General features: G+C 40.7%; 1 protein-coding gene across 1 annotated transcript in view; it reads right to left on the reverse strand.

Annotated features, from left to right (window-relative positions):
* Positions 1–12,000, reverse strand: part of R3HDM2 (R3H domain containing 2) — a 2,908,810-nt gene that overhangs the window by 2,317,042 nt on the left and 579,768 nt on the right. The window contains exon 7 of the mRNA XM_044083626.1: positions 3,761–3,792. Within this exon, the coding sequence (XP_043939561.1) occupies positions 3,761–3,792 (32 nt within the window). The remainder of the gene's footprint in view (positions 1–3,760; positions 3,793–12,000) is intronic.

Consider the following 12,000-nt stretch of genomic DNA (forward strand, 5'->3'; position numbering starts at 1 on the left):
TAACATTACCCACTTGGGCTTTCCCAGTAAACATGTCAAATAAATAAATATTTACTGCATAACAAAGACATCATTAACAAAGTTAGAGCAAGAGAAATTATTAGTTGGCTAATTATAATAATTCAGGATGAAAATAAAGACAGAAATCAGGTAGGACTGTTCTTTGTTCTTGTGGCTGAATTCTGCTAACCAATTCAGCATCTGATTGCTGTAACTTGCATTATATGTTGCACATTTCAGTTCACAGAAACCACTGGTTACCACTAGCTTTTATTGCCCCTATTGGAAGTAGACTGCAGAATTTAAGGCATTTAAGTAAAGTTAAGGCCCTGTAGGACATTAATCAAAATTGACCATTAAAGAGGATTTAAACCACAATTGGAGAAATACAGACAATGATGTATTATATACAAATAATTTTAATTCCACTAGTTGAATTATCAACATGACCAATGTTTGTAACTTAAATTGATATATTTTAGGACCTATTTCAAAGGAGAAATATTTATTAAACTGTTCAGAATGGGGTATTTTGGCTAGGTTACTAATGGTCCTATGGATCAACAGCCTAGGACTGATGACATATGAACCTATTAACCCATGAACATCAGATCTACCAATTGTGTCATGAGGGGAGGGGGAAGTGCAGCCTGGAAGGAATGTCCCTCGTACAAGTGAGGAGGACAAGCCCATTGCACATCCTTTCCTGATACCCTGCTAGGTGCATCCACACAAGTAAATGAAAAATCCTCGAAATGCCCTTGATGGCTGTCTGAAAGATGGCACTTGATGGTCAACAATCATCCCGGTGACAGGGAAGTAATGGGAAAACTGACCAAAAGAGGGCTGATGACTGACAGCCAGTAGAAGGAAACCATGCAAACAAAAAAGTATTCATAAGCCTAGAGATGATTTTTCAGAATAAAGCAAATAAAAAGAAGTTGTACAGATAGAAGTGATTATGTGGATTGGACAAACCTCTTAGTGCTGAAGCACAAAGCCATCACAGGACTTCTTAGTCTGCTGTAGATTGTGGTACAAAACTTCCGTCTTTTTAGAATAAAACTCATTTTTACACAGCAACTGTCATTTAACCTGCTCTGCACATTTTACTGCACATTACATGCAGTCTTTCCTCTTTTATGCAGACGTACCCTTTATGTGACTCTGTAGTCAATCCAAAATGAAGTGTATGCACTTCTACGTAGCCAGTCCACAACATCTCGTCAAGAACATTTACAACACTACACTGGCAGACAACAGTAGAAGCAAGTGCGATGCAAAGTGTCTTCTCCTTACTCGTACTGTCTTCAAGCATGAGGACAACCACACATCTTAATCGAGACATCCTAGCACAACTACAGTGAATGAGTTTGAAAGCAAAAGCTAAATCTTCTAGCATGGCCTACCATCACCATCTGGCTAGCAAGTACAGTGTGGATGAATACATTACTTTTTTGTAATAACTTAAAAATTCAACCATTAACACTATACAAATGGTGTCAATTATGGGAAATTTAACAGAAAATGATATAGACATTACATACATATTTACATAGATAAATATCTGTTTATGTACGTACAGATGTACTCATTTTTGTTAAGATACCCATATTGTCAACCTTTTTAACATCAACAAAGCCAAAAAGACCTCAGTGCATGCAAAACTGCAACCGCTGCACCTCCCACCCTGTGCTAATTATATATACGCCAACTCCAATATAACATAGTACAGAGGAAAGGGCACATTCCCCACCTCCAAGAACTGTACGACCTCACACACTTGTCAACTAACTGTTGAGTCGACCAAATGCAGTAGAGTAAACAGCTTGTCAAACAACACTGTTTATACCAAAGGACGTCCACCCAATATATATGTATAACCACACTAAATGCCACAAAATAGAGACCGTAAAGTACTGAGTTTAGACAAATAAAAGTTTGAATTCCAGTTTTCATAAACCACTGAAAACTGGTTAAGTGCTTAAACTTTCACATACATAGATGTCATCAGAATCAGTGATTAAAAACAAATGACCACTTTTAAGAGATTATGTCACATGATAAACATTTACAGGGCCCATACTTATTAAACCTCCAAAACATTCCTATAAACTAGTAATAATTTAACTAAACATTCCGCGGTGGTGCAGCGGTAGCATTGTCACCTCACAGCAAAAGGTTCTCCCGTTCGATTTTCAGCTGGAGCACCTTCTTTGTGGAGTCTGCATGTCCACCCCGCGGTTGATTGGCGTTCGAAAGACATGCATGAATGGGCATGCCTTCGCTGAAGGTTGGGCGTCGGTCTGGCACCTCAGCACCATAAAAAAAGACTGCCAATCATTAGCGGACCAGAGTTCCACTGTGGCAAACCCTAACCAGGAAAAGCCGAAACAACAACAACAACTAGCATCACGGTTAAAAATAAAATTAAAGACACTAAACAAATAAATTACAAATCAAATGTGATGCCTTTTTTTTTCAAACACTCAGCAAGGAAATACTATTATTCAGACCAGACAGTGAAGGAGCTTGTGCTCTGAGCTGCCATATCAACTCTAATAATGTATTTTTCCAATCACACCCCCCCCACCACCACCTATAGGAATTTCCACTCTCTCCAAGATCTCTGTGTCAAAGTGAAATTGGTATACTTATGTAAGGGAATGTAATGGCAAAGCCCCTGACATGCAAGAGGCTTGACCCCCTTTGCAAGACCACTAGCATTGGTTTGACTTTTATTTACAATACTGTCTAATTCAATTTATACATAGGGTTTGAATTCGGTCTCACTGCAACAGAATTCAATGGAACTAATTTTATAGGTTTGATACAGATATGAAAAAAAATTACATCACAACCCCATCGTGCAGGGTCCTCAAAGCTTTATCTGCTATTACTCTCTCTATGCTGCACACATTTGTGTCTAATCATCTTTTTTTGCTTACACCATTGCTGCTGCTACTGCATATGTAGGTATATGGAACTGTGGCTTGCAAGGAATACAAAAACTATGCACGTACTCAAAATTACCAAAGTCAAATTGGGAAACATGTCAGCTATCTGAAAGTTTTTATTTTATTTTAATTTAAGGCTTATTGCTTTGTCTTCTTTGACGACTAAACAAACACAATCAGCTCTCAGACTGACAAGTCATGCTGAATGCTCTGGAAAAAGTAAGCTTTCTAACTCACAGTAGGAGATGCTGATCAGTTACTACTGTGCTTCTGAAAAATGTGGCTCACCCCTTCTGATGAATGGGAGAGAGAGACTCGTAACATTTGTTTTGCCTTGGGACACTGCATGAATTCATCTTGCTGCTTCAGTTTATTAATGGAGAGGGCACAACAGCCGCAGTACCTTAATCTGATAACAGTGCTCGTGAACCACCTTTCACAATTCAATATCTAATCTGTTTTAAAATTTTCAAGACAACCTAACGTAACTGCAGAAGCAGCCAATGCCATTTGTTAGAGATGTAACTGATAAGAAGAAAATCTGTTGCAAAGACCTCAAATCCACAAGGAGCCATGCATGTGCAATAAAACCAATGACAGACAGGAAAAAAAATGAAAACGGAGGTCTCCAAGTCCACACAGGTACCCAAACATCTGCCTTCTTTTGTGAGAACTAGCAGAAAAGCCTTCTTTGAAGAGTCTGCTGAATACATTAAAAATATTGCTATACAATAGAATGCTTTTTACATTTTTTTTCCATGTAAGAAAAGCAAGACAAAGAAAAACAGCTTTGTACAACATACCTGTTGTCAATTATGTAGCCATTCTGAGAAGACTAAAAAAAAAAAAAAAAAAAAACAGTATAAAACAACTAATACAACTGTTACCCATATGAAAGAACTACAACAACACAGTAATAATTAAATCAGTAATTAAGAAGATAACACAGAATTTTCAAACTAAACTATAACAAAGTTAACCTAGTGATTGTGATGTATAAAAAGGCAGTCATAAAAACAACAGACTGATTAACAAAAACTCTCCCTAACATGGATTACACTACTTCATTTGTGCTATGCCTCTTAGTATGTGCGGAAGCAACCAAATGACATACGTACTAATGGCAAAACACACAAGATGCTATGAATACTACGTTTGTGCAGGGGAAAACCTGTAAATAGTACTTCTGATTTAAGCATGAACAACTTCATTAAGCAGCAAGTAGTTTTGTACTTCATTGCTTTTAGATACCATTTAGCTACCATGCTGGAGATTTAAAGACAATTAGCTGCTCTACAGACCAAAAATGCTAACTCCTCCTTGCATTATTTTTTATGGTGAGATGAGCAGCTGTGTAGTGAGCCAAGCAAATCTAAAAATGCACTGTTCCATTAACTATTCAAAGTATTTTCTATGGCACTAGGCTATGTGAAGTAGGATATCAGTCAATAGCTATGTGCATCTGACAGAAAATCAACAATACAAATATTCAAGTACTAATCTAAATCTGTAATTTCAAGTGTTTGCATGCTGACAGGAAGTATATTTCTCAGCAACACAATAAGTGCTTTTACATAGAGGGAAGGAAGACAATAGGACTCTTCCATGGTTTTAGTGAGGCTCAAGAGTAACACAGAAATGTATATCCAGATAAGAAAGCCCTCTGCATTGTGTTGCATGACTATGCACCTATCATGGTAACTAGCTATGATGACACGCATCTTCCAGTAAGCATGTACTGTCCAAGTATAAAGGAATGCTTTCTGAAGTAACTTTGTCCAAATGCAGTGCTAAAAGTAATACAACTTGGAAAGGCTTTAAGAATAAAGTTGAAATGATGTAAGAATTAAGCTACCTACCCTCACTCAAAGACTGAAATACAGTAAATCATGTAATTATGTGATTTTATGAAAGACTGGCAGTAGCTTCCAGATTTAGTTCAACAATCGAGCAGTATTTTGTCCAAAGCATAAGTTAGAGGTTCAGGAGAGAAGTCCATGCATGCAATTTCCAAAAACACACTCTTCAAGACACTGTACACAGTTTACAATATTCATGAAGATGTACAAAGAAAGCCAATGAGATGGCATTGAGCTAGTGAAGTACACCACTGCATCTCCCTTAAAGAACAAATATCTTAAGGCAATTAGTAACGCAGTTGGCTATCCGCTTACAAAGTGATTATTCAAAAGTGCAGTTGTGTCCCACAAACTGCAGATTTAAGAGCAGATCAATGTCGCAGTACAGATTTTTGGGTCTTCCTGCCAAGCAGAAGCCCTCAATTGGCCTGATTTTGAGTTTTTGCATCACCCCTATCCAATGCTTATCAGAAGATCAAAGTCTGGATGTCAAGGTACAAAAAGAGCATCCATCGACAACATCTTCAGGTACTTTTAAGCAGTGAACAAGCATAGCACAACCTTCCCAGTTTTCAGAATATGAGCTAGTAGGAGGAAAACCACAGCAGGTAGAGAGGGGATGATGGTGATAAGATTACTGTCTGCAGACTCCTATCAACTTTGCATCCAAGTAAAGGGGGAGAAAAGTGGTCAGCAGATGGAGGGGTTGGAGGGAGTATGTACTGCAACACTGATCTACTTAAACATTTACAATTATTGCACGTGGGACACAACTGTACTATGTTCTTTGTAGTCAATGTTACAGTATTGATTCTTGGCAGGACTCTCAAAGCCAGCAGGTGGATGGTCGGTCATCTGTATGACTCTCGGAAATAAGGTTTTGCAGGATGGCAGTAGCAAAACCTGCTCTAGCCCTGGAAATATTGCCTAGGTTCTAGTATTTTGTAAAGTTGTGCACAGATTTCCATGTGGCTCCCTCTACGATGGCCTGGGTAGGAATTCCTTTGAGATCAGCAGTGGTAGCCAATGCCTAGTGGAGTGAACTTTAATATGTCCAGGTAGAATTTTCCCATAGTGGAAGTAACAGAACTTAATGCAGTTGGCTGTCCACTAGGGAATGCTTTATTTGGAGACAGGCCTGACCCTATTTATGATCTTATAAAGTCAGCAGTAATTCCTCTGGTCTATTACATTTTTTTCTCCTTGTGTCCATCCAGGAAACAAAGGACTTCGTCTTCTTCCTAAATCCACAGAACAGGGCAGAGCATCAGGTGCACTTCTTTCAGGGGTTATCCTATCCCTAAAAAGACAGTGAAAGGCTTTTACACATGAGAATTTAAAGCAATGAGACTCTCTTTGCTGATGTGGTAGCTATAAGGAAAGTGTCTAGGAGCATCTTTAGAGACACTTGCAGCAGGTTCTAAGGGGAGCAAGTGGTGTTTCTCTAACACAATTTAATTTTCAGGTAGGAATAGGATTCCTTCCGGGTGGTCCCAACTGAATTACTCCTTTTAGGAAAAGCTTCATATGAGGGTTTGATAAGACAGGTGGAACACTGTGCAGGCAAGCGGAGATGGCAGACGCACATACTTTAGTAGAGGAGTAAGAAAGTCCCTACCTAAAACAGGCCTGAAAGGTACTGCAAGAGTCTATGCCTGCCTGAGAATGGCTGGTGTTCCTGCTATGACATCAGACAGAAAATATGTTCCATTTTTCAAAATATGATTTTGGGTTTCCTTGCCTCCTTTAGAATGGAAAGCATGTATGTGGGATAAGAGGCATTCCTTGGTGTTAAAACCCAACCTTCCAGGCTGTTAACTAGAATTTGGCTAGGTGAGGCTGGAATACAAATCCCTTGGCTATGAGGAGATCTACTTCCTGCAGTAGGGTGCAGAATCTCCCTCTCTGATGGAGAAGAGAAGGGAGAACCAGTGCTGACTTGGCTAGGTGGGAATCACACTAGGTTTGCCTTCCCTTACTTTTACCAGTATCCTGGGGATTAAACATGAGGGGAGGAATTCATGCAGGAAACAAGTCTATCCATGTGAAAGAGAGAATCTATTTTCAAAGAGTCTGTCGATTTCTGAAGTGAAACTTCTATAGTTGTCTGTTCTAGTGACAGGCAAAGAGGTCTATTAAAGGAATACTCCAACGTAGAGTTAAATCCAGGAACACCTCTCTCTTCAGTACCTATTTGTTGGGGTCTAGAAGATCCCTGCTTACAGACTTTGCCAGGGTACTGTTTGTTCTGACCCGGAACATAATATGGTATGAGTCAACCTTAGCTCTTGAGCAAGCATCTAAATCTTCTTCATGAAGCTGCAAAAAAGGGTAGGACAGGGTACCCCCCTTGCTTGTTTATGTACAGCATCACTGTGGTATTGCCCAATCAGATTGGCAATTTCCCTGGGCTTAAATGCTGCTGAAAAGCTTTTATGGACAGGTGCGCCGCGAGTAGCTCCTTCTGACTTATGTGCAGTTTTCACTGCTGTGGTGTCCTGATGCCTTACACTTTTAGGGAACCCAAGTGGGCCCCCCAAGCTATGTCTGAACTGTCACGGTGATCTTTGCTCCTGGTAAACAGAAATATGCCCCTGGGTTATGCAGTATGGTGTTCTTCCACCACAAAAGGTCCTTCTTGAGGCATGGAAGAGGCGGCAATATGGCATCCATGGATTGAGAATGCTGTTTCAAAGCATTTTTGCGGAAGCAATAAAGTTTTCTCAAGTGTAACTTTTTAAGTGGGATCATAAGGATGCAGGATGCCATGTAACCCAGAATTCTCAGAAATTCCCTGGCTGAGATTTGTTATTTTGGAAGCAGGCTGATCAGGTAGTTTGTCAGGAAAGATATCTATCTAGTCGTGGGGAAGGAAGGCTTTCTGTTGGGTTAAATCTATGAAGGCTCCCAGAAAGAGGATCCTTGCTTGAGGAAGAGTTTGTGACATTTGAAGCCTGAAGGCGAGACCTATCTTCTGAAAGCAATCTACAGTGATCTGCAAGGCGTCTAGGATCTCTGCTGTGGATTTCCCCCTGAATGAGACAATCTGAGTAGAAGTAAATATGAAACCCCAGAGTTCTGCAATGTGATATCAGAGGAGCTAAGCATTTTATGAAAACTCCCAAGAGCAGTGGACAGCCCAAACAGTAATGCACAGAACTGGAAGCGACAACCTATTGGTACAAATTTTAGGTATTTTTTGTAGCCGTCTGCTATGGAGATAAGCGCCTTTTAGATCTTGAGTGAACATAAAGGCATATTTTGAATTTTGGGATATCAAGAAACTTTAGGTTTAAAAGGTTCAAGATGGGCCTTGAGGTGGTCTCCTTTCATACAGCTAGAAAGATCCTTGACCTGGAGGAACAGGGTGAATGAATCCTTGCTGAAGTAGTTCCTTGAGGATAGGGGATAGGAGGCTTTCTTGTTCTTTTGGTGATTTTGTAATTCCCAAGAAGGGTGGGATTTCTCTGAAATGGATATAGTACCCCCTTTTCTATGATACTGAAGACCCACTGGTCTCTAATAATGGTTTTGCATTGATTTAGGGAAGAGATTCTTCCAGCCAGAGGTTTGGAGGGGAGGGTGTGTAGGGACATGGGATGGCCGGGGTTGAGCACAGTCACAGTTGGTCTCTATGCTCTGTGGGCTCTTTAGGGCTCCTTGTTCTGTGTGACTTTTCTGGTTGCCAACTCATGAATTGTCTTGGGTCTCATGCCACGGGAATGCCTCCCCATGTCTTGTCTGGGTGGGGGAAGCAAAAGTTTTGAGGGGTAATTCCTAATGTACCTTGGTGTCAGAGACAGATATTACTTCAGTTTTTATTTGCTTTCCTTCTTTATCCAGCCTCTCAAAAACCTGTTCAGCTGGAGGTCTGAAAAGGAATTAATCTAGTGAGGCTTTCAGTAGTTCAGTCTTGACCCAATCTGAGAGAAGCTGGGTCTTAAGCTATGCATGTTTGCAGATGACTGAACCTGTGGCAGCTGCTTTGCATAATGCCATACTTTACAGAGTGTCTGGATTTCCTCAGATAATGTTCTATCTGCAACAGTATCCACACATTAGCTAGAATTTTTGTCCTGGAGAGATTCAAGGTACTTTAGCATACGGAACTGACAATTCAATGATGTCACTGTAAGAGTGGTAGAGGTATAAGCTTTTTCCCCCAAATCTGTCCAATAGTTTACATTCCCTATCATTAGGTAAAGGAAGTCTAGTTGGTCCTTAAGTACACCTTTTGTAAATTCAATAGAGATCACTGAGGGGTCAGCCTTAGGATATTAGTAAAGGTGCTTGTGAGATTCAAGCACTCTGTAAAACCTTTAAGAAAACACAAAAAACACGTGGAGCCACTGAAAATTCCTTTGTAGAAACTTTAATCCATAGGTTAAGCGCTTTTGGCCAAGAACTTAGGCTCCATCAGAACAAACATAAATGCTTTTCTCCATTATTATTTACCTAATGAAAAATAGCATAACCAATCAACTACTAAAATCAATTAACACTTTTAAAACAAGCTAATTATGTCTTACCTACTAGTGAAAAATTACCTATACATAGATAATAAAAGTCAATAAAAAAACAATAATTCTTTGCACTTATAAACAGCTTTTTTCCTTAAAACAGCTTTACAGTTGACTCCATTGCTAAGACCTGGTGTCTTACAAGCATTTAACAAAATTTGCCACCAACTACCTGTAATCCAGTTCTCCTTCTCTATCACCATTAAAATCACTAGAAACATGGTCAATAGCTGTAAAATGTAAAAAGAAGTTATGTACTCACCATAAAGTACAGTTTTGTACCTACCATAAATGTAGATGTCCGAACTGGATAGCATCTGCAGTCATAACAAGTGGGTTGTCCTGTCGTCAGGCAGCCCTTCAGTCGGCCGGATTCCAAAGTCCGGGTCCGGCTTCGGCTGATGTCGCACTCCACCCGACGTCATCTCTGTTGGTCTTCGGGTATAAAGGCATCAGCCGACGCCATTTTCCTCAGTGTTTCTTGCCCCAGATGCCAGTAGCCCTCTTGCAGGCTAAAATTTGGATAGATGCCAATGTTTCCAAATAGATAGAGGTAAACACAACAATAAGCATGTATGTACATATACACAAACAAATACACCATAAAAGACTCCCCCCCAACAGCTAGCTATTAGAAGGGTAAACACCCTAGGAGTACCACAGAGGGGATGGAGGGAGGGTAATCCTGACTGCAGATGCTATCCAGTTCGGACATCTACATTTATGGTAGGTACAAAACTGTACTATGTCCTTCATGGATGCATCTGCAGTCATAACAAGTGGGTAGAATACCATAGCCAACTAGGGGAGGAGGATAAAAGTAGATTATGGTGTGTTTAGGATCCCTTGCAGTACAGCAGTGGCAAACCCTGCTCGGGATCTGGAATATTGAGGCAAATTATAATGCTTGGCAAATGTATGCACGGAGGTCCAAGTAGCCGCCTCAGTAATGTCTTTGGTTGCCACTCCTCGTAAGAAGGCTGTGGTAGTGGCTGTTGCCCTTGTAGAATGAGGTCTTATGTTCTGTGGGATTGGTTTTCCATGGAAGGAGTAACAGAATCGTATGCAATTTCCTATCCATTTGGAGATTGTCTGTTTGGAAATAGCTTTTCCTTCCCTTCCTGTTGCATAGGCTACAAAAAGTTGGTCAGTCTTTCTGCTATTTTTTGTTCTGTCCAAGTAGTAGCGTAGCTGTCTATGTACATCCAAGGTATGCAGTATTCTTTCCCCTCTGTTTTGTGGGTTGGGAAAGAAGGTAGGTAGGTGGATTGTCTGGTTTAAAGACACTCTGGATACCACCTTAGGCATAAATGTAGGATTAGTCCTCATGGACACTCTATCTTGGTGGAAGATTAGGAAGGGTTGCACTGCCATTAAGGCCTGTAGTTCTGAAACCCTCCTTGCTGAAGTAATTGCCAGTAGGAAAGCAGTTTTCCATGACAGGTGTTGTAGGTCTGCTGTTGCTGCTGGTTCAAAGGGTGCTAGTGTCAACTTTTCTAGCACAAAGTTTAAATCCCAAGGTGGTTTCCTTGGAGGTTTTACATTCTTGATTCCTCTGAGGAATTGCCTGAGCAAAGGGTGCGAAAAAACAGGTGTATCAAAGCTGTATTCTGCTGAAATAGCTGATGCATGTTTCTTGATGGAGGAGTAGGACAGGCCTGAATGAAGAAGTTCGGCCAGATACTCCAGAATGTTAGGCATATCTATGTTTGACACATCTTTTCCTCTTTCCGTACTCCAGATGACAAACCTTTTCCATTTTCCAGCATAGTTCCTTCTTGTTGAAGGTCTGCGTGCTTCAAGAATAATGTCTTTAACTCTTTGGGAAAGTTCTGGAATAGCTGCTGTTATGTGATGTTCCATGCAGCCAGTTGCAAGGTTTTGAGGTTTGGATGTATGATGCTGTAGTTGTTCGTTAACATCAAAGGCATCAGGGAATTGTCCACATATTGTTCGAGACATGCTCCTCAGTAGTGGGTACCAGTGTTGTCTTGGCCAGTTTGGAGCTATCAGGATTATCCTTGGACGTTCTTCCTTGATTTTCAGTAGTACCTTGTGTATCAAAGGAAGAGGCGGAAATGCATATGCTGTTAGGCCTTTCCAGTTGAAAGAGAGTGAATCCACTTTCCATGCTAATGGGTGGAATGTCCTTGTGCAGAATTTTTTGAGCTGGTGATTGAGAGGTGATGCGAATAGGTCTATCTGTGGCATTCCCCATTTCTTTGAGATGGTCTTGAAGATGTCCGGGTGAAGCTTCCATTCGTGGGCATCCAAGTGGTTCTGCTTAATATGTCTGCTAGGGTATTGTCTTTCCTGGTACAAATATTGCCTGTAACTGGATGTTGTAGCTGAGTGCCAGGGTCCACAGCTCCAAGGTCATTCTGCATAGGGGTATGAATGAGTGCCTCCCTGTTTGTTGATGTACCACATGACTGTGGTGTTGTCTGTCCTTATCATCAACTGGCCCTCTTTGAGAAATGGTTTGAACTTTTGGATTGCCAGTTTTACTGCCAGCATTTCTTTTAGGTTGATGTGCAGTTGAAGTTGATCCTGTGTCCACAATCCTTGCACGCATTTGTCCAGCATGTGGGCCCCCATCCTAGGTCTGAGGCGCCTGTTGTGATGGTCTGGCTTGCTTGACATCTGCGAAAGGGTAGGCCTGGG

This window comes from Protopterus annectens, chromosome 9.part0, assembly GCF_019279795.1.
Source record: "Protopterus annectens isolate FY-2018-M chromosome 9.part0, PAN1.0, whole genome shotgun sequence".
Lineage (NCBI taxonomy): Eukaryota > Metazoa > Chordata > Ceratodontiformes > Protopteridae > Protopterus > Protopterus annectens.